Below are 19,112 nucleotides of genomic sequence, written 5' to 3'. Positions count from 1 at the left end.
ACATGCAACCCAGTTCTGCAAGCTCATGAGCTCTTCTAAAGGCAGGCTGCTCTGTGGCCCCATTGTCTCCGGGTTGCACAACCTGGGAGAGAGACCAGACAGCTTTTAACCAAGCAGCTGAAGGTCTAAAATCAACCTTTGCTTTCCAAAATCCTTGTTTTGAGAAGATCAGAGCAAACTTTACACAAGCTCCTCTGATTGTTGGAGGAGAGTATCTGAACATCCTTCTCGAAGGTTTTTAATGAGTCTCTGCAGTTTTAATTGGCAACTGGCACACTGTGGCCTGAGCTTTCCTTGCAAATTATCACCCTTACCAAGCTCCTTTTAAGTCAGAGTATTTTCTGGAGCTGCAGCTATCAAGTGAGCCGGCATTTCCATAGGACTCCATTAAAAACACAGTGGTGGAGAACTCAAACTCATCCGAGCTTGGCGACAAAATTTACAGACTCCTCCACCAACCATGCTGCACGGCAGTGAGCTTTGCAGAATTAGCACTGCTGATAAGCAGAGAAGGCTCGAGCAACTCTTGTTTGAGGACACGCTGCTAGTGTTACCAGACAAAAAAAAAAAAAAAAAAAAAAATACATAATTTACAGTTTATCAACTTTAGCTTGTGCTTTCTTTTTTTTGCCCAAGTTGTTTCCCTGAAAACATAGGCTGGTGCCAAGCTGCATACAACTCCACTGAAACCAGCTGTCCTGCAGCAAGCTGGCTTTGTGAGGGGTTCGTTATGATATTTTCTCAGGGGGATAACTGAAAATCAGATGCTAAAGCGACCTCCCAAATAAATATCATACCCTTAGGGGCAGGAATCCACTCCTTTCACAAAAGCACGGTGCCCCCAAACTGCCTGCCAAAACAGCGCACAACTCTATTCATCAGATTATTCAGAGTGAAAACGACTGCAGAGGATTAGTATCTCAGAAGAATTTCCACTTACTACGCAGATCTTTTGTGTAATCCAATAAAGAATTAACAGGTTTTGTATACAGCCCCACCTGTTGGGTTGGATTTTCTGCCTTTTTATTTCTTTCTGACTTACCAGGCAGCCCCTTCTACCATTCCTGTTACTAATGAACAAAATCGAATTTAAATTCTAATAAAGCTTTTTACTTCTTTCAGGCTCATGTGATAACATGCTTGGAGATGCTGTTTGCTTGGCAGCAAGCAAGATAAAATCCTTCTTTTCTTAGGTCTCTTGGCAAACAGGAAAGACTCCTAATTGAAGGGAATTGCAATTGAGCAGGGTGGCTGCAGGACAGCCAAGATATATGGTCACCAGAGCCTCCCCCTGTCCTGTCACACCACTGAAAACTCGGTGACACCTCTCCTATTTTGCTTCCTCAAAGAGGTGATGACAGACCTCAGAGGCAATTTGAGATATATACGTAAACAGGCACACTTGGATGATGCTACTCTCCCAGGGGACTAGACACATCATTTTAGCATGCCGTCCTTAATAATGAGTGGGATTTCCTTTCTCTTATTGTAATGGACTGAATAAAATTATTTGTTGGCATTAGGGAGGAAAGTCTGATCCTGCTTTAAATTGCAAGTAGCCTCAAGTTTTGCACGTAGGCAATGGATAATGAACACAGATCCAGGAGAAATGTAGCTGCTGATTTGGAGTTCACTGTGTATGTGAGGGAAGCAGATTTGTGAACAGCAGCACACTGGAAAGCCATGACAATGACACACTTGGAGCATCAGCCTGAACAGTCTCCAGAAAAAAAAATAATAATATTTCTATAATATCTGGAAATGAAAAGCAAAGGCTTCAGAACAACTGAGAAAATGTGCTCTGAAACACCTTGTCCAAAGGCCCTGGTGCTCTTAGACTCCAGCCTGCTTTTACCTGAGACTGTAGTAACAACTGGGAAAATACTGTCAGAATTATCTCAGGGCAGCCTTTTAAAATACCTGGGTTGTCTCATTAAAGAGGTCATACTGAACCAGAAGGAGTCAAATCAGAATAATTATAACTTAACATCTTCTGAAGTGTTCTCAGATGGCGAAGGATTTCCTGTAGGGATTTATCCCTTTAAGGCTGCAAGCTCCTACAGAGTGAGCAGCAGCTGAGGAGGCCGTGCAGACTATTGCAGTGAGTAATGACACTAAAAACTTTATTATTTACCAAGCACAAGCACGAGCACACACACAAACAAGTTGCAGCATGAGATGTCAACATGGCTGACACATCATTACAGCCCAAAGGCAGTGCTGAGCTTCACACCCCCATAACGCATCCCTCATTCAAGTCTTTGCTGCAACTTCATTTTTTAAGAAGAAATACTTAATGCCCTTGTAATGAAGTACTGGCAGGCACAAGAAGCACTTCTGACACCAGAGGTAATGGAAATCTATCTGCTGAAAATTGGGAAGCCCTGACTTAAAGTGTTTCTGTAAATGAAAGTTGTATGATGCCCTTTGACACATCTTCCCCATCACCAGCATCACTGTTGACTGGGTGTCTGTTTTCATTACAATCATCAATTGTTCATTTCTCCTGAAATAAACCTTGTAATGATCAAAGTTATCATCAGACTTAATGGAATATTTTCTAGCATTTGCCCTTCTAGAGGCTTATGACATTTATTTATCATTTAGCCAAAAGAACAAACAGATGTTTGAAGCCGTTTATTAGCAGCATCAGCAACAATTTCAGTCAATAATGTGCCCTAAACTGATCCACACGCCTCAAAGACCTGGCTCTGTTCGGTTAGGTCTAGCTGAAGCAGTTCCCAAAAGCCGAGCTGTGACCTTGCATGCCACTGCACTTGAAAGGACAAAGCTGATTACAACCATGACTGCTACCTACGTGTGCAATACCGAGAGAGAAACCACCTAAAAGCCACTTGCTGGCATCAAAAAGGAGATTACAAAAGCCCGCCAGCTGCTGGTGGAAGGAGGTGCATAATTACCATAATTTTACGATGCTAATGGGAAAGGAGCAGAGTAAAACAACAAATGCAGGCACCTCCTTCTCGATGGAAGATCTCTCCAAGGGTGGTTATAGTAGCAGCCTTACAATTGCCCCCAGTTGAACAATGAAAAAAAGAGGGATTTAGTAAAAGTAAGCACCAAAAGGCAATCTGGAAGTCTGCTCAAGAGAGGGACATGCAGAACTTTACAAAGCCAGTAACAGTAAAGCTGGCAGTAAAAACAGCTGCCAGTATTATATCCTATTAGACCGACTTGTACAAACACGTTGAGAAGGAGCACTGCACAAAAAGTGGTGTGACTGCACGATGGTGTAGTGCTTGTGGTACCAGAGGATCCAGTCCCTTTCAGTTCTGTTCTTCTAAGGGGAAATAAATGAGGATCCACTCCTGTCCCTTCCTAGGGATTGATCATCTCCCCTGTTTCTCTGTACTCTTTCCAACTTCCTGTATTACCACAAAAACCTCCAGCTTGGCTGAATTCATCGCCATCACCAACCCTCCAAACCAAACTCAGACAGCAATACAGCCTATGTGACTACATGGAGAACGCATTGACGGGGCAGGAGACACAGGGAAATAGGGTGGATCAACACCTGCTTCCCATTCACACCCACAGTATGTGGCAGAAGATCAAGCATTGCATCAGGGAGCAGCCCAGCACACGGCCCGAATCATTCCCAAGGTCTCCAGGGCCTGGGGCTCGGCACAACCTGTGCATTAAGCACATGTGCTCCATCATTTGGGATTACGGATTACTGCAAGGCATAAACTGTGCTGCCAATGAACTGACTACAGGTTAGCCAAGCATCTACCTGCAATAAACAGTACTTGTAAAAAGGCAAGGCTTACATAGGCAAAAACAAAGAGTACGTCAGACAGATTCTTAAGGATTAAGGATAACATCCCGTTATCTTTTCTTGTTTTGACATTTCTGTCCATTGCTCCTCTTTCTTCTTTCTCCTTTTGAAGTAAAAATTACACATTCTTGAAAGACTCTCTTCTGAACAGGAACTCACATGCCTCATTGTTTTCATACCATTTTTTTTGTCTCTGTATTACTCTCATGATCTACCCCATCTGTATCCTAACTCTTCCCCTACAGAACTATATTCCATCTCTCATAAAACCCCACTGCTTAAGATTTCTTCTTGAGCTCTTATCCCCAGGATCAAAAATTCTCAACTACAATAAATGAAAACATATTTATGGCATACATAGTAATGCAATTTTCCTCTACTTATTGTGCAACCCAAGCTTTGCCCAGAACACTCATAGAAGAAACCAGATTACAGGAGAAGAGCCAAAGACTTAGAGCAAGGGATCATTGCCACCTGGGCTTTTTTCTTTTTCTTTTACTTTTGGAAAAAAAAAAAAAAAAAAAAAAAACTGTCTGCTTAATCAGTTTAGGGGGAAAACAATGACTTGTCCTGAAAAAATAAACTTTACTTCCAGTTTCCATTGAATACTTACACTTAGAGCACTCTTAAAAGCAACAGTCATATCCTGAGTTTGGGCTGCATCCTACTCTGCACCATACACCATCACAGTGCAGGGAAACCTTTTACCCATAGCCTATTTCTGTTCATCCACAGGGTCTGAAATAAGAGTGTACGTGTAGGAGGACAGTGCAGCAGCAGGACCGACAAAACTCAGTCATGCTTCTGCCCTCTTAGAAACTCATACAAGTTTCCAAGATCCGTGACCATGCAGTAGGACAGCTGTCCTGTACCTTGTCCTGATCCTCACTGCCATATGGACAGCGGGGGTATTGGCTGCAGACTGCTCTGCATACAGCAGCATCAACCACTGCATTAACACAGGAGGTGCCCTACAGGAACAAACCTCAGTGAAAGAACCCGGTGAAGCGTTTCTTTTCTATCTTCTTCCCGCTCAGCGTGGCTAAACACAATGCTGTAATCCATGCCACAGAGAGCTTAATTAATTAAGAAGGCTGAACATTGAAAAGAGGCTGCAACTCCAAAGGGAAGATGAGAAGCCTGCTTCCCAAGGAAATACCAAGTCATTCAACAACGAAGTTCAAAAAGTATCTTACTTTTGACAGTTGCTGTCCGGGTGCAATTGTAGAGAATGGCTAACTCCCCAAATACCTTGCCAGGTCCCATGGTGCACAGCTTCACGCCTTCTTTTGTCACTTCAACCTTCCCATCTGTGAGGGGATAAACAAGAGTACCACTTTAAATAGGAAATTTCCTTCAGACTTGTTTTATAATTTATTCAATTATACTGTGAATACAAATACAAGACTCATACAACTTGAAAACAAATTAAACTCACATATAAACTCACAAAAGCTGTAAAAAACCTTGCATATATAACCTTTCAACACTTCAGTTTTCTTAGAAAGTCTGTCTGTCAGACAATACTTTGCAGTATACTAAGCTCATTGTGAACTTTACTTCATATATTGCACTTACAGGTGAAATTTTCTCCTTTTCTTGTATTAAAAAAGGAAAAAATTTAGGTCTGTAACACCACACATGAAAGCCATGGAGCAATTTTGCTCATTTTCACCAAGAAACTAATCCCCAAGAACAACCATCCATGAATAACACAGCTATTATCAAAAGGAAAATTACTATAACCCATGGCCATTATTTAATTCACATCCTACTGAACCTTTCCTTTTTGAACATTTCACCTCAGAAGAGCACGTCTGTTTTATCTGCTCACCAATACCACGTGGAGGGGAGATGTGTGAGGGGGATTTAAAAGCAGAGGTTGAATGGGAAGAAAGCATCTCAGGGCCAATTTGTGGTTTTCAAAGGACATTTGAGGAAGAAGCGCCAGGAGAAAGGAATGCCATGAAAACAGCCCTGCCATCACCTTTGTGCGTGCATGGGCAATGGGACAACGAACAAGCAGAGCACACACATGGGTTATCACACTTATCAGCACCATCTAGGCTATAACAAAACAGCGCAAGACAGAAAAATGAGAATTCCTGTACAAAGGCTCTCCGCTCCCCAAACTGGGAAGAAGGTCGTTAAGGCATCCTGCCACTTCTCACTCCTACAGCAGCCCCCAGCACATCACTGAGTGGCTTGCAAGGGGTGTGTAGTCAGCAAGCAGGGAGCTCAGAGCCCTCTGGGTCCAGAGGAGTACCTGTATTTGTATGACAGAGACCAAAGGTGGCCAGGAACACCTGCAAAAATATATTGCTCCAGTTTGCTATGGGGCTACGTGGCTCTGTCTCCAGCTGAGGGAATCTGGAGGTACTCATCACAGAAAAGAACCAACTTCTATATAATTTATATGCTCTAAAATACAATCCTGGCAGCCCTCATACCTGTTCATAAATTTATGACCCCATGCTCTCGGTGGCCCTTGAAGCCAGCATAGCGATTCCAGCTGAGCCATGCTGCTTGGCCAAAACAATGCCCAGAGGAAAAAAAGCAAACCAGGGGGACACGTAAAATAAGTTTACACACAATAACCCTACTAAACACAGAAAAAGGGAACTCAAATTGAACAGAAAACTTCATACTTTTCCATAGCAGAATAAAGAAAGTTGGTAATGTAACATAGAGGTGAATGGCGGAGGCATTTTTGGAGGATTGGGGTCTTACATTGCCTGATGCCATAGATCCCATGGCTTTGCTGATTAAAATAATAGAAAAAAAATATCTTGAATTTATGAAACTGTTACCATTTCACAAGTGACTCACAGCCAGAACTTAAGAAAACAGATTTAGGAAAACTCTGGGCAGGTCAAATGCATCCATGTGTGTTTTGAGGCCACCCGGATCCTGCTGCCCCCCAGGTCTGTGTATATTTATATTAATATAAACATGTACACGTATATACGTATATATATATATGCATATATACACAATACTGTACACGTATTTTTAAGCCCAAATTTCAGCCTTCAAACCACTGCAGAAACCATCAGAATGTATCCAGTTGCATTATTTTTAGCACATTAAACATTTCAAGTTAAATGCATAGTAATCCAGAAAAAAAGAGATAGCCGTGAGAAAACTAACTGCATAAACAAAACACATCCCATACATCAGTCCTACACGCCAGAGGATTTGTGAAGATGACATTAAAGTGAGAGAAACACAGACTGCATTACTCTGGAGACAACTACTAACCATTCCATGTAGCTAATGCTTGAGGACAAAATTCACCAAAATGACATAATAGCTGAGACATCTGGAAGAGTCCAGGATCAGGTTGTAAGGAGAAATTCTAACCCCACATTGTAGCCAAGGCAGAAAAGCTTACACAATCCATAAAATGGCAATGGTAAAGGAACACAAAGATACATTACATTGCTTATTAACACAGGACATTGATAACACACAACTTGTACCTAAAAAGCTCCACAAAGAACACACTCGCCAGTATTTGCACAAGAGAAGTGATCAGAGAAACATGACAATGTGTAGTCAGATACCTAGTGGTTAATAAATAACCCTAGGAATTACATTTTGTGGCTGTTGATTTATTTTTAACTTCAAATAGACTCATATTCCATTACTAGTACAGGCTAACTTCCTTTTAAAAGTCATTTACTGTTTATTATAATTCATTACAAATGTTAAGATTTTTTTTGTTCATTAATAAGCATCAATCTAAGATGAAGCACAAAAACAGATATTTATCTCTAGGATGAACAAAGGCAACCTTTAGTGGTGCCTCACACACTCCTAAATGATTTTGGAGAATTAACTTTTTTTAACAGACCTGAACTTCTGCAGAGCTGAAATGGGGATTTTTCTGCCAAAAGCTCCACTACAAATGCCTGCAAATGGAAGGGGTTTCCCTCACTTTTAGCTCATGGAGTCGTTTTCATAGAAAAGACAGGCAAATCTGAGCAGTAAAGCAGAAGTAATTACATTACTCAAAAGCATTTTGAGATCTGTCTCACTGCTCAAGGTGTCACCTGTTGCTCCCCAGAGCAAGCTGTGCTGATGAGCCATCTTCGGACGAAATTCCCACAGACCATTTATTTTCCTATAAAGACTCAAAAACAAGAACCACATGGTTCACTCACATTGATGCACAATTACAAGTCAAGCTGAGCGGAAAAACAGAAGCTTCTTGAAACCCCTGGGAGGAAATGCTCAAATTCAGTGTGGTTTTGGTCCAATGGCAACCCCCAAAAGCTACTGGCACTAAGCAAAAGGTTCAAATTTCCCATGACCCAAGGTGATGTTGGGTTTGGATATCAGTCAAAAAAAAAAAAAAAAAGTGACCAGCATTTCTTTTGATGAATTCAATACAGATTTCTACACGAGAACTGCTCATGTTCAGAGGCATTCAACTATAAACCCCGAAAAGTGTTTGTTGGTTTGTCTTAAGAAACAAGGATTTACTCATTGAAAATTTGCATTTAGACTAGTTTTATTCATCATAAGAGTATTTAAAGCAAAGATTGCAGAGAGGATACACAACACCGTGGGGTGCATTTTCCAATACAAAGCCTGGTTCCTCCTGAAGTATGACATGACTTAATGCAGAGGTCTCCTTTTTCAAAGCAAAATTAAAGCTTGCTGTTTGAATACGAATTTCTGCAGTTGTTTCGAAACTGTTGCTACCAGCTCTGCTAATTAAATGCCATCTTGATTTCAGCGCCTGCTTCTTATTTGTGAGCTTAAACGCTGGTGACATGAGGCTGTGCTTAGGGCCGTGCTCAGCCTCTGAGCCACCGGCCATGGCCAAATGCCGTCCCCAGGAGAACACAGGCAAGAAGCCCTGCAGAAACAAAATACGCACACGTATGTGTGTGTGGTTCTTTTCAAAGCGCATAAGAGAAAGATTGAGGAGGAATGTAGCCTGTGGAAGGTTGGAATTGAAAAGCAAAGGTATTCGATCTTTGACACAGCTGCAAGCGAACGTGGCTGCTTCTCCTTCCGTCTGCTGTAGGAACAAACCTGCTGTTTAGTTACAATTTATTGCACTGGAGAAAGTATCTTGTTCTCCTGCTGTGTAATTAAGCAATCTGGAACATTAAGCACCTAACAATAAACTCGCCAGACCATGAGCCAAATTCACCTCCCATGGAAATAAAGGGTCTGACACAGCTATAAAGAGAAGGAATTTCACCCTTTTGCTTGTCCTCGTAGCCTATGCGGGGCGCTTTCGACATAGGAAATAAATTGATTGCTTTCACGTATCAGCCAGATAGAGAAGCCAAAAAAAATGCAACACAATACTGATCGGTTAATGGAGATAAAAATAAATGCACAGCTTCTTTTGACATCTCTGTAAAGCAAATACTAAATAATGCAGGTGATGCTTTATGTGAGGCAAGAAGAAAATACTGGAAAACAATGTGTTTCTGCCAAGTATGGAGCACTATTGAATGACAATATTTAATTTACAACTGAGCTGATTTTGCAGAGAGTTGGCATCCAAACTACGTATTTTTCTGTCACCCATAAGAAGCTATTCTGTATCAGTGCAGGACAACACAAGTATTTTCCATGTGGACAGAGCCTAAAACAAAATCAAAACCTCTGTCTTAGCTTTCTTTAGAGACTTACCATGAGTAAAGGATGGCAGCTGGATTTTGGTGACCATACCCTGGGTTTCCCCCAAATCCCTATTCCTTTCCACTCCCATATGGTCAAAATATGGACCCCAAAGGGTGCCACCAATTTGGGTATCTCACAACAAATGTGAGAAGGTGGCCAGCATGAGGACACGCAACCCAACAAGAGCTCTAGAAGCCACCAGCCTGCTCCCAACAGAAAGAACTGCCAGAAATCACATTATCAGTGAATAATTCAAAATATTGTGCTTTTGGCAGATGCTCAGAAGTTGCAGTTATACAGAAGGCTCCTTTGCTTCTTCTTCAGGCTCTTATATTTCAGTCTTGTCCCGCCTTTGACAGAACCAATTTTTATGCCTGTAATTTTGTACCCTCGTTCCTTGGATTTAAAGACCAGCAGCCTTTCTCTTTTATCCTCTATTTTTTCCCAGGGATACTCTAGGATAATTAAAGCCAAAGCCTTACCCTTACCCCTTTGCATATTTTTTTATGTGAACGCCTTCCACCTGGGTGTAAAACGTTCACGCTGCCCAGCACTTTGTCCTCCTTCCTCCCATTTTGTCACTTGTCATCCAGAAAGCACAACTTCTCTTAGCAGCTTGTGAAGCAGCTGGGGCAGCAGAGGATTATTTGGAGTGGGTGCAGCTAAATGGTCCCGTTCTCACTGCCTCCTAGAATATTCCTGCCACTTCCTACAGAATTAGGACATTGAAAAGTCATGGGCCCTCAAGGAGAAGCAACCAAAGCTGCGGGCACCGCTGCCCTTGCTCTCCCGGCCCCCTCTGACTCCAGACCAGAGCAATGCTTTCGTAAATTAAACTCCGAATCCTAATTGCATTGTAATCACAAATTTAATTGTGGAGCAATTAAAACTCTAATTGCTAAGTGGCTAGTTTACATCAGATGCGGGCTAATGAAGATTTGTTAATGTTTTTGTTTGTTTCAAAACACAGACCAAAAACGGTCTTCGTTATTCGGGGGAGGAGGGGGGGTGCCAACACTGCCGCATGTCTTAACCATGGTGGTTGTAGAGCACTGCATTTCCCAATGACAAACACTAACCATACTTAACATAAATCCATCACTTTTTTTCTTAAAGCCCTGCTCCCCAGCCCCCTGGCATCACTGCCCCGCAGAACAAAAGGCGCAGGTCCCACTGCGCACAGCTTGTGCCTCCGGGCTGCCTCTAAGCAAACGCTACAAGTATTTCCTCAGAAACAGGCTGCACATGGAAAATGCTCATCACGTCCCTTGGACATGAAGAGACACGGGGGTCTTTGGAAGCACGGAAAAGTAAAACACAGACAGATGGAGCAGGTAGGAAAAGCAGGCTCAATTTTGACCGAACATGCCAACACCCCATGCGTTCCCGTGCAACAACGAGCAGGGCCCACGGGCTGGTTTTGTTTTGATGAGGACATTTGGTTCTTTGTCGCATTGGGTCCATCCAATTAAACACTAAATAACATCTTTGGCTCAACTGCATCCACATTCCTCAAATAGATTGAACTATAAACAAATTGCACTAATGCGACTCCCTCAATTAGTAAGATAATTTTTTCTCCCAATAATTAAATGGTCATTTTCTCTTTCCGGGTGCAGAGGAAAACCGATTAAGCTGACTTGAGGAATTTGTCACCCTGCGTGTAATTTATCTAATGGGCAAATTTCTCGTGCTATGTGTTATTGGCTCTCCCTTCCTCTGTCTCTGCATTCCTCCATTTCTCCTCCTGGGTATAAAGAGCTGTTGTTTGGAAGACCTAATGCTTTGCTTTATTTTCAATTGCCTATCTTAGCAATGCCTTTAAGACATGGGTAAGAGTTATCAGTTCTATCGGTTTTTAATTTATTGGTCTCTCTTTAGAACCTAGACCCTCAAAAAAAAAAAAAAAAAAGGAAAATCCTCTTGGGAGGACCCTATTTTTCCCCTGTAGGTACATGCAAATTTAAAAATAAGAACATATTAGATTGCAGAAATCAGGACAATAATGACACAGAGTCCAGCATGAGCTCACCAGCAGGTACATATACATTATGGTACAGATTTTGTCAGGCAAGTCAAAAAGAAGAGGGGCGGGGGGGGGGGGGGGGTCCCACTTGATTCAATGCAGAATTCCTGAATCACTGTACAGTATTTTGCTTCATCCGTGCTGTTCCACACAGCTTTGTTTATTGGATGCTGTTCAAGCTCTGCTCTGAAGGCAGAATAGTAATTATTTCTGGTTAGTTTTCTTTAGGAATTATCACCATGGATCTGTAGATTTTCCTCAACAATAGTGAAAATATTTCAAGAACCGAGCCTGAGATGAGACAGGAGTTATCCCATTACAGAGCAACATTTGCCGCTCCAAAGTGCCCAACAGGCAAGACTCAATTTAGAATTTAATTTAATTTATTCCAACAATACTTATCGCCACCCACTTCGTATATTCAAAGCCCAGCTCTGCTGACTTGGAGTCGTGTTCGATGCAATGCAATGCACAATGGCAACATTGCAATCTGCAGCAAGACTGTTTGAAATAAAGAGAAAAATGTAATTTTTCCTTAGATTCCTCCCTGGAAAACACTAAACGATTTCTGATGACATTCCTCAGGACTATTTCATTTTGAACTGCCATCTGCAGCAGCAGTTTGAAGCTCAGCTTCTTCAAGTTTTGCAGACCAGCGATGGCGTTGAGCCTACCAGCCCTGCGGATTCTGGTCTGCAACACCCTTACAACAAGCCCTATCTCCTTCTGTTTGATGGATAAAGCCTAACAGGGAGATAAAATCTAACGGGGACAATGCAAATGAAGCAAGACATGATGAGTTAGACTCCCTGACCTGGTGCCAGCAGTCAAAGCGTATCTTCAGTCAGCTTTTTCAGCCGGGAGAGCTTCCTTCACTGGGTGCAACCTCAGAGGCCCAGAGCAGCAAGTAGCAGCAGCCCACCTTGGATTTAACTCCAGGTTTACTCTAGAGAAAGGATTACCTTTAGGAGCAGATCTCCATCCCGGTTTCTACCCTGACTGCAGGAATGGTTTTGAAAAACAGGGAATGGAAATAAAGGAGGTGATCACCAAAATCTGTGCCAAGTGTCCTAAGGGCAGAGAGGAGCTTGGAGGATTGTGAGCATCTGAAAAAAAAGGATAAAGAAACTTCCCCTGGGCTGCAGGCAGGAATTAAAACCTAGATGAGAGGAAGACACAAAAGTGAAGCCAAGCACGAATAGCACACAGCTTACCCAGCAGAGAGAGGAATAGGTACGCAGAGCAAGGAGAGACATTAAAGCATGGCAGGGCAGAGGGAAAATAAGCCAAATAAATGCAGATGGGGTTGCTGAGTGCTTGGGAGTGGAACAGCCAAGCTGCCCCGAGGGTCAGCATCGCCTGGCTGCTAACAGATCTTCCCAGAAGAAATGCTCCCCATGTGCGAGATGGGATTCTCAACCATTTCCTTTGTGACCTTCCCAAGAAAATAGTGAAGCCAAAGCAGACTGAATGGGTATCTGCCACTTCCAGCCGTGCAGCTTGTGTCTGGAAGGATCTACAACACTGTTTTTTGTTCAGGAGTTTTTTTGCTTGTTTGTTTTCCTGTTAGTATCATTTTAATTATAACCATGACAGAACACATTAATGGCAGAGGCCCCACTCCCAAGTGGAGATGTACATCCTCAAATACCATACAAAACAGTTAAAAATATTGACCTATGTAGATATACATCTTCGCAAGTTTAAATTCCAAGATCCTTACTAGTGGAATACATACGTGTGGGTGGATGGATAGGTCGCCTCCTAAAGTCCCTTCCGACCTCAGCTATTCTATGACTTCATAAATCACTTCTGTCAGTTTTAGTCTAAAGGTGTACATGTACAATTTTGCAACTTGCATAGGCAAGCACTTTATAGTGAATTTGTTTGCAATGAGGCTGTAAGACTTAAACTCTATAGGAAAGTGAAATAAACCTGCTAGGGAAGCTTCTCTCAAAACAGGGTGTGAGTTGGCTGAAAGGGATAACAAGGATTTGAGGAGAAATTTAGCTGTTGGGGAGAAAAAGTAAAAAATAAAGTTATAAAGTCAAATCAAATTTTATCCTCTGTGCGACATTCTGTACAGCATTATTCAGGTGTTTAAAAAAGAAAAGGGAAAAAAAGCAAGGAAGAATCGAGAAATACAGCTGGGAAATGTTTACTGGGGATGGATTTGCGATGGTAACTGCAGAGAAGTACCAAGGAAGTGCACACCAGAGCCACACAGGTGTCTTTTGAGGACTCGAGCCTTATCATCTGGACCCATATAATTAGCAGGCACTTTCTGTCCGTGACAGCTCTGCTGAAGGCAGGAATGAATTCCTTGTCTATGCTGCACTGATCCTAGTTTCCCCCCTCTGCTGGAGGGCCTACTGAAAAATTAGCAAGCGACCGATCATGGAATCATTAAGGTTGGAAAAGACCTCCAAGATCATCTGGCCCAACCATCCCCCTGCCACCAATATCACCCACTAAGACACGTCCCTGGGCACAACGTCCAACCTTTCCTCAAAGACCCGCAGCCACGGGCTGCTCCATGCTTAGGCTTCTGCTTTTTGGGGAACCCAAGCAGGGAAGGCATGGAGATGCGCGCGGGTCATCTGGAAGCTACCTGTGGGATAAGGCGATCAGCAAAGAGAATGGAAGAGTTTTGTATTTATCATCAGATAAACCACTGAATACTTTTCAAGGAACGCTGGGAGACAGGGTGAGGGCTGGCCCCACAGCCAGCCCCACTCTCCCGACAGTACAAAAAAACCAACAGAGCCACAGCCAAGGCACTTGGTGCTCATCTTCAGGGTTTCCATAACAACACTTTTGTTACTGACGTATTTTAATGCTGAGAAATCCAGGTTTCTTTCTTCCAGGCCTTCTAAGACACTTACTTAACTTCATCTGTCTTAAAACACTGAAATGTTTTCTGTTGAATACGCTGAGAAAAGGCTTATTTTGTTCACCTGCTGTTGGATTATGCTATCCAAGTTCATTTTCAAGTTGCAACACTCCTCCCTGGCTCTTAAGAGCTCTGGCTTTCATTTCCTGGCTTTACAAAATATTCTGGAAGTATTTCAAAATGCTATCCAAAAATAAAAAATAAAAATGTTCTACGGGTTTATAGCTTTAACATCGGAACTGACCAATCAATTTTAATTTATTCTTTTAATTAAAATGAAAACCCCACTTGGTATGTGCTGTGATAAGTGATAGCAGGACAAGCAATCACTGCAACCTCTCATTAAACACAACAGAACAAAACCAAAGGCTGAGATCCTTTTGAGCAGCAAAAGCATCACTCCCTTTCTACCCGTGATAACCATGTGCTTGAAACGCAACGATAAAAGAACAGATGCGTTAAAAAAAAAATGAGAGAGGCTCTTCATACAGAAATTGGAAATCCAAAGAAATAAGAAAAGGCTAAAATTGATAAAGATTTACACACCGGTAGTATTTTACACTATCATATATGTGTCTACCCACGTATAAATACACTGTGAATATGGTTTGGAACATACAATGCAGTTGACTGCCAAACACATATAGCTCCAAATGGAGAGCACTCTTTGCCAAATAAAAATTACTCGAGGGAAATCCTGGATGAGAAGCTCTTCTGGCCCAAAGAGGCTGGCCATAGCCTCAAAAAGTGAACAATTTTTTTTTCTTTTTTTTTTTGGAAAACAAAATCATTCTCCATTTACCCAAAATACTTCTCCAGCAAGCGAGGTTCTGCTAGATTCCCAAGCACCTCCAGCACAGAATGAAGAACCTTAACCAGTTACCTGAAGCTTCCAAGCTGGAAAACCAGAGAAGCAGCACCCCTGGTTCAGTTTTCTTTGGAGCCAGTCTCCAGCCCTTCCCAGCGGCCAGACACATGCCCAGCCTCAGAAAAGCAAGGTGTTCCTTTGCAGAAGGTCATGAGGCAACAAGCTCCTCCTGCCGCACCCCTGCTACACCTCCAGTTGGTATGAGAGCTCTTTGCAGGGAGGAGTAACATGACTTTCCAGTCATCTAAGGCAGGAACATCTGCTGAAAACAAAGCCACCTAATCCTCTAACCGCAGCAAGGTTGGCAGGAGGCTTCCCTTCCAGTATCCACACTGCAGCCACACAGGGAGGTGAACACCACTTTTTAGCGTGTTACTTAGTCTGCTTTGCCCTGAAAAAGCTCCTAACTCTGATTTGAGACCTTAAAAGCATCGTGTGTGTGAAGGAAGGGCAGTTTGTGACTTTTTTCTGCTAGAGAGAAGGGAAAATAGCATCACTGGCTCAGCACAGATCTTATGAAAAATGCCAAGCATGTCAAAAACCATCCGAAACAATCAAGAAGAGAATCAAAAATACAGAGTGTCAGAAGCAACCAAATTGCCAACTCCTCAGAGACTGTTCCCCCAACCAGAGGATTCAGATGTCAAAACAAACTTGTGCAGGACATGTACTAACAACTTGCATTCGTTTAATAGCTTTTGCTCTCCTCTTTGCCCAGCACCACGTCCAAAATGCAATCTCCCTTCATACCACAAACAAGTATAACGCTTGACAGCTCTCCAGAGCTCTTCAGCTGACACAACCAGCTCCATCCTCCTGGCTCCTGGAGAACCAGCTTGAAGCTGGAGCCGCGCTTCCCCAAAGGCCACACACCAATGCCTGGCCCCAGGCAGCACCTGGCACCTCCACTGGGACCAAGGGGCTCTTCTGGAAGACACTGAGCAGTCAGCAGTTCGGAAAAAATACAGGGGCTATGAGCTGTGGCAGGATGTTTGGCTTACGGAATAAAATGCAGGAGGAAAGTAAGAGACACTGAATACAGAAAAAACAGGCGGTAGCCTGAGACGAAGAAAAGGTGAATTTAGCACCCGGGATCTTTACCAAATCACATGTATCATTGGAGAATCGAGGTGGCATGCCTGAGGCAAACAACCTGGGCTGCATCTAAATGAGAAGTCTCATTCTTCCTCCCCTCCTCACATGCAGCTGTATGTTCACAATACATAGAATTTGTTCATACAAGAGCAAAGGTGTTTGTAGGCTCGAGCCAGAGCAGCACATTAGTCCAAAAAGGCACCAAAACCAGGGCACTGCCACCTCGAACTTAGCTTTTGTCAAGTGGCACCTCTAAAGAAATACCTAGCCTCTTGTTTTCAAAATAAAACTGAAATTAGATAAGACAGACTTTTAATACAGAAAGGGCCAGTCTGCTTGTCTGGCTTCTTGGGAAAGCCCAACAGACTGGCCCTCTTTCTGCAGGCCAGATGTAAGTTCTTGAAAACCCTTCTTTCAGTCTTTCTTTCACCAGCATTTTTCTTCACCCTCCTTTTGGTCTAGAAGAATCCAGGACTGCAAAACCCCCACCAGATAAGCAAAGATGCCCTCTGAAACGCACCTCTGTGCTCACCACAGATGTAGCTCTGTTCACGAGGTGGCTCAGGATTTCTGAACTGTGCCAAGAAAGGGGAAGAAGCATGCATATAAAACTACTACACCACATTTTGCAAAAATAAGCTTAGGACAGGGGGTAGCAGCATTTCTGGGAAAAGATACCCTACGCGACGTAGCTCAGACTAAGCGGGGCTGCTCATGCAGTGCAGACATGACAATAACGTTTATTCTCCTCCACAGACAGCCGACCAGAAAGGGCTGTGAGGATACCAGAGACATTTCATAAATAGCGGGTACCACCTCCTTGAAATGTCAAAGTGAGAATAATCATTTATTCTCATGAGGCTTGCTGGGTGATCACTGCTAGAGAAAAAGATTGCTTTGTGTTACGAGCTCTTGTTTAAAATCAAAGGTGACAAATGGGAAAATTACAAGATGAGAAACACCTTGTAGTATAGAGAGACATGATTTCTCAGTCAAATGTATTTGAAATCTCTTCTGGAAACAGGAGCAAATTGAGTTTTAATTAGTTCTGCATACATAAAGTATACACTGAACTTTCAAGTAGCAAGCTTCAGTTCACCTACAACAGCCACAATCTGCACTAGTCCAGGTTAATCCAACAGCTACTCTTTAAAAATCTGAAGTGTAGACTTTTATTAGATGTTACTTCAGGTTTGCAAATCAGCACGTTGACTCAACTCGGTCAGATGTGATTTATTACTGCCTGCAGACATCAGAGAGAAGCAAGAATCACTGCACCAACATTAACTCACAAGGTGATATAGACTGGCAAATCCCATTTTGCTTGTGTTCTGTTGCCAGTCTCTTGACTGTGGAAGAAAAAAATATGCGTATCTGATACTGCTCTCTTGGGCATGCAGTTTCAGAAACCGGAGCAGAGCATCTGATTATCTGCCTACACACAATTTTTTAGCTCATGGTCAGCAGCTTCATGCTATACAGGGCGATGAAACAAGTTTTCCATAGCAAGCCAGGAGGAAGGTCAGGCATTCCTACCCAAACAATAAGGGCCATACAAGATGAGCATAATGGACTAACATTGAAGCTAAACAGATCTAGTGCTAATACACAGGCCAACAAGATCAGGATGGCAACTAAAATCCTGTTTTACTGCTTACACTTGTTCCTGCCTAAAAGCTTCCTGGCTCCCAGGTACCTGCCTTCCCCTCCATCACAACAAGAAACCACAAGCTTAGCTGGAGTATTTCAAAGCTCACTGCAGCAATGTCCCCAGGAGTCGTCCTCTGTTTCATCAAAATGCAAAGTAACACCCCTCTCATTTCCCCATGCAGACTTCTGGGGTGGGAGCAGGGGCACGGAGAAGCCCCTTCCTTGGGGTCCTGGAGAGAAACCCAGCAGCTCTGCCAGCACCAAATCCATCTGCTCCCATCAGTGGGGAAGAAAAGGCTGCGCGCTGTTCTCCCCAGCATGGATGCAAACACTCACCCCTAGGCTGTAATTCCTTTCTCCCACTTGAAACTTCTCACAAACCTCACTAAATGTGTTTGTTGGAAGGCATCACACGAAACGGAGCACTCTTCCCATGCAACTGTTTGAAATGGCACTTTAAAGCAGCAATCCTCCTTCAGAGAGAGGCGCACAGGTTTCTTCAGAAACACTTTCTACCCTCCCTGGCAAGCAAAGCAGCAGCTTTGGCACATGGCAGCACATTGGCTCTGCCCCATGGGTTTGCCAGGGCTGGAGAGCACCTCAGCCCCTCGTGCCACAGGGTCTGCATGCATCCCAGCAAGAATGTGATGTGCAGAGCCCAGAGCACGCTTTGGGCAGCAGATTCAGACCACTAGGGAGAGCCAAGCCCTAATTCATGCATAATGCACAGAAGTGCTGAGAGCTCTGGGTGAATACACAGGATGGCATTAATCAGAGAAGCTCACACCAGACTGAGGATTAAACTTGCAGAGAGCAGCATTTCTTAAGGAAGAGGATGCACAAAAGAGCTAGAAAGGTTATGGACAAGGGGTTCTGAAAAGAAGCAGAAGAAACACAGAACCACCCACATATCTCATTTTCTTCCTGCTTTTGCTCAGTGTGTGCAGAGGGAGATGAGAGGAGGAGAAAAAACTAAATAGGACCCCATCACTGGACTTTGACACAGATTTCACTCCGAGGGAGGTTATTTACTCCTATTCACAGGAATGCTATTGTATTTTCAAGGACTAACTCCCATTTATTTCCCAAGAGGATATATTAATTTCCCTTCCATTGAGCGGTTTGAATAAAG

General features: G+C 43.0%; 1 protein-coding gene across 2 annotated transcripts in view; it reads right to left on the bottom strand.

Moving 5' to 3' along the window:
• Window positions 1-19,112, bottom strand: part of PRKG1 (protein kinase cGMP-dependent 1) — a 466,513-nt gene that overhangs the window by 304,647 nt on the left and 142,754 nt on the right. For both annotated transcript variants that reach the window (XM_035330176.1, XM_035330177.1), the window contains exon 3: window positions 4,996-5,109. In XM_035330176.1, coding sequence (XP_035186067.1) covers window positions 4,996-5,109 — 114 coding nt within the window. The remainder of the gene's footprint in view (window positions 1-4,995; window positions 5,110-19,112) is intronic.

This window comes from Oxyura jamaicensis, chromosome 6, assembly GCF_011077185.1.
Source record: "Oxyura jamaicensis isolate SHBP4307 breed ruddy duck chromosome 6, BPBGC_Ojam_1.0, whole genome shotgun sequence".
NCBI classification, from domain to species: domain Eukaryota; kingdom Metazoa; phylum Chordata; class Aves; order Anseriformes; family Anatidae; genus Oxyura; species Oxyura jamaicensis.
This window is presented reverse-complemented; position numbering and strand designations above follow the sequence as displayed.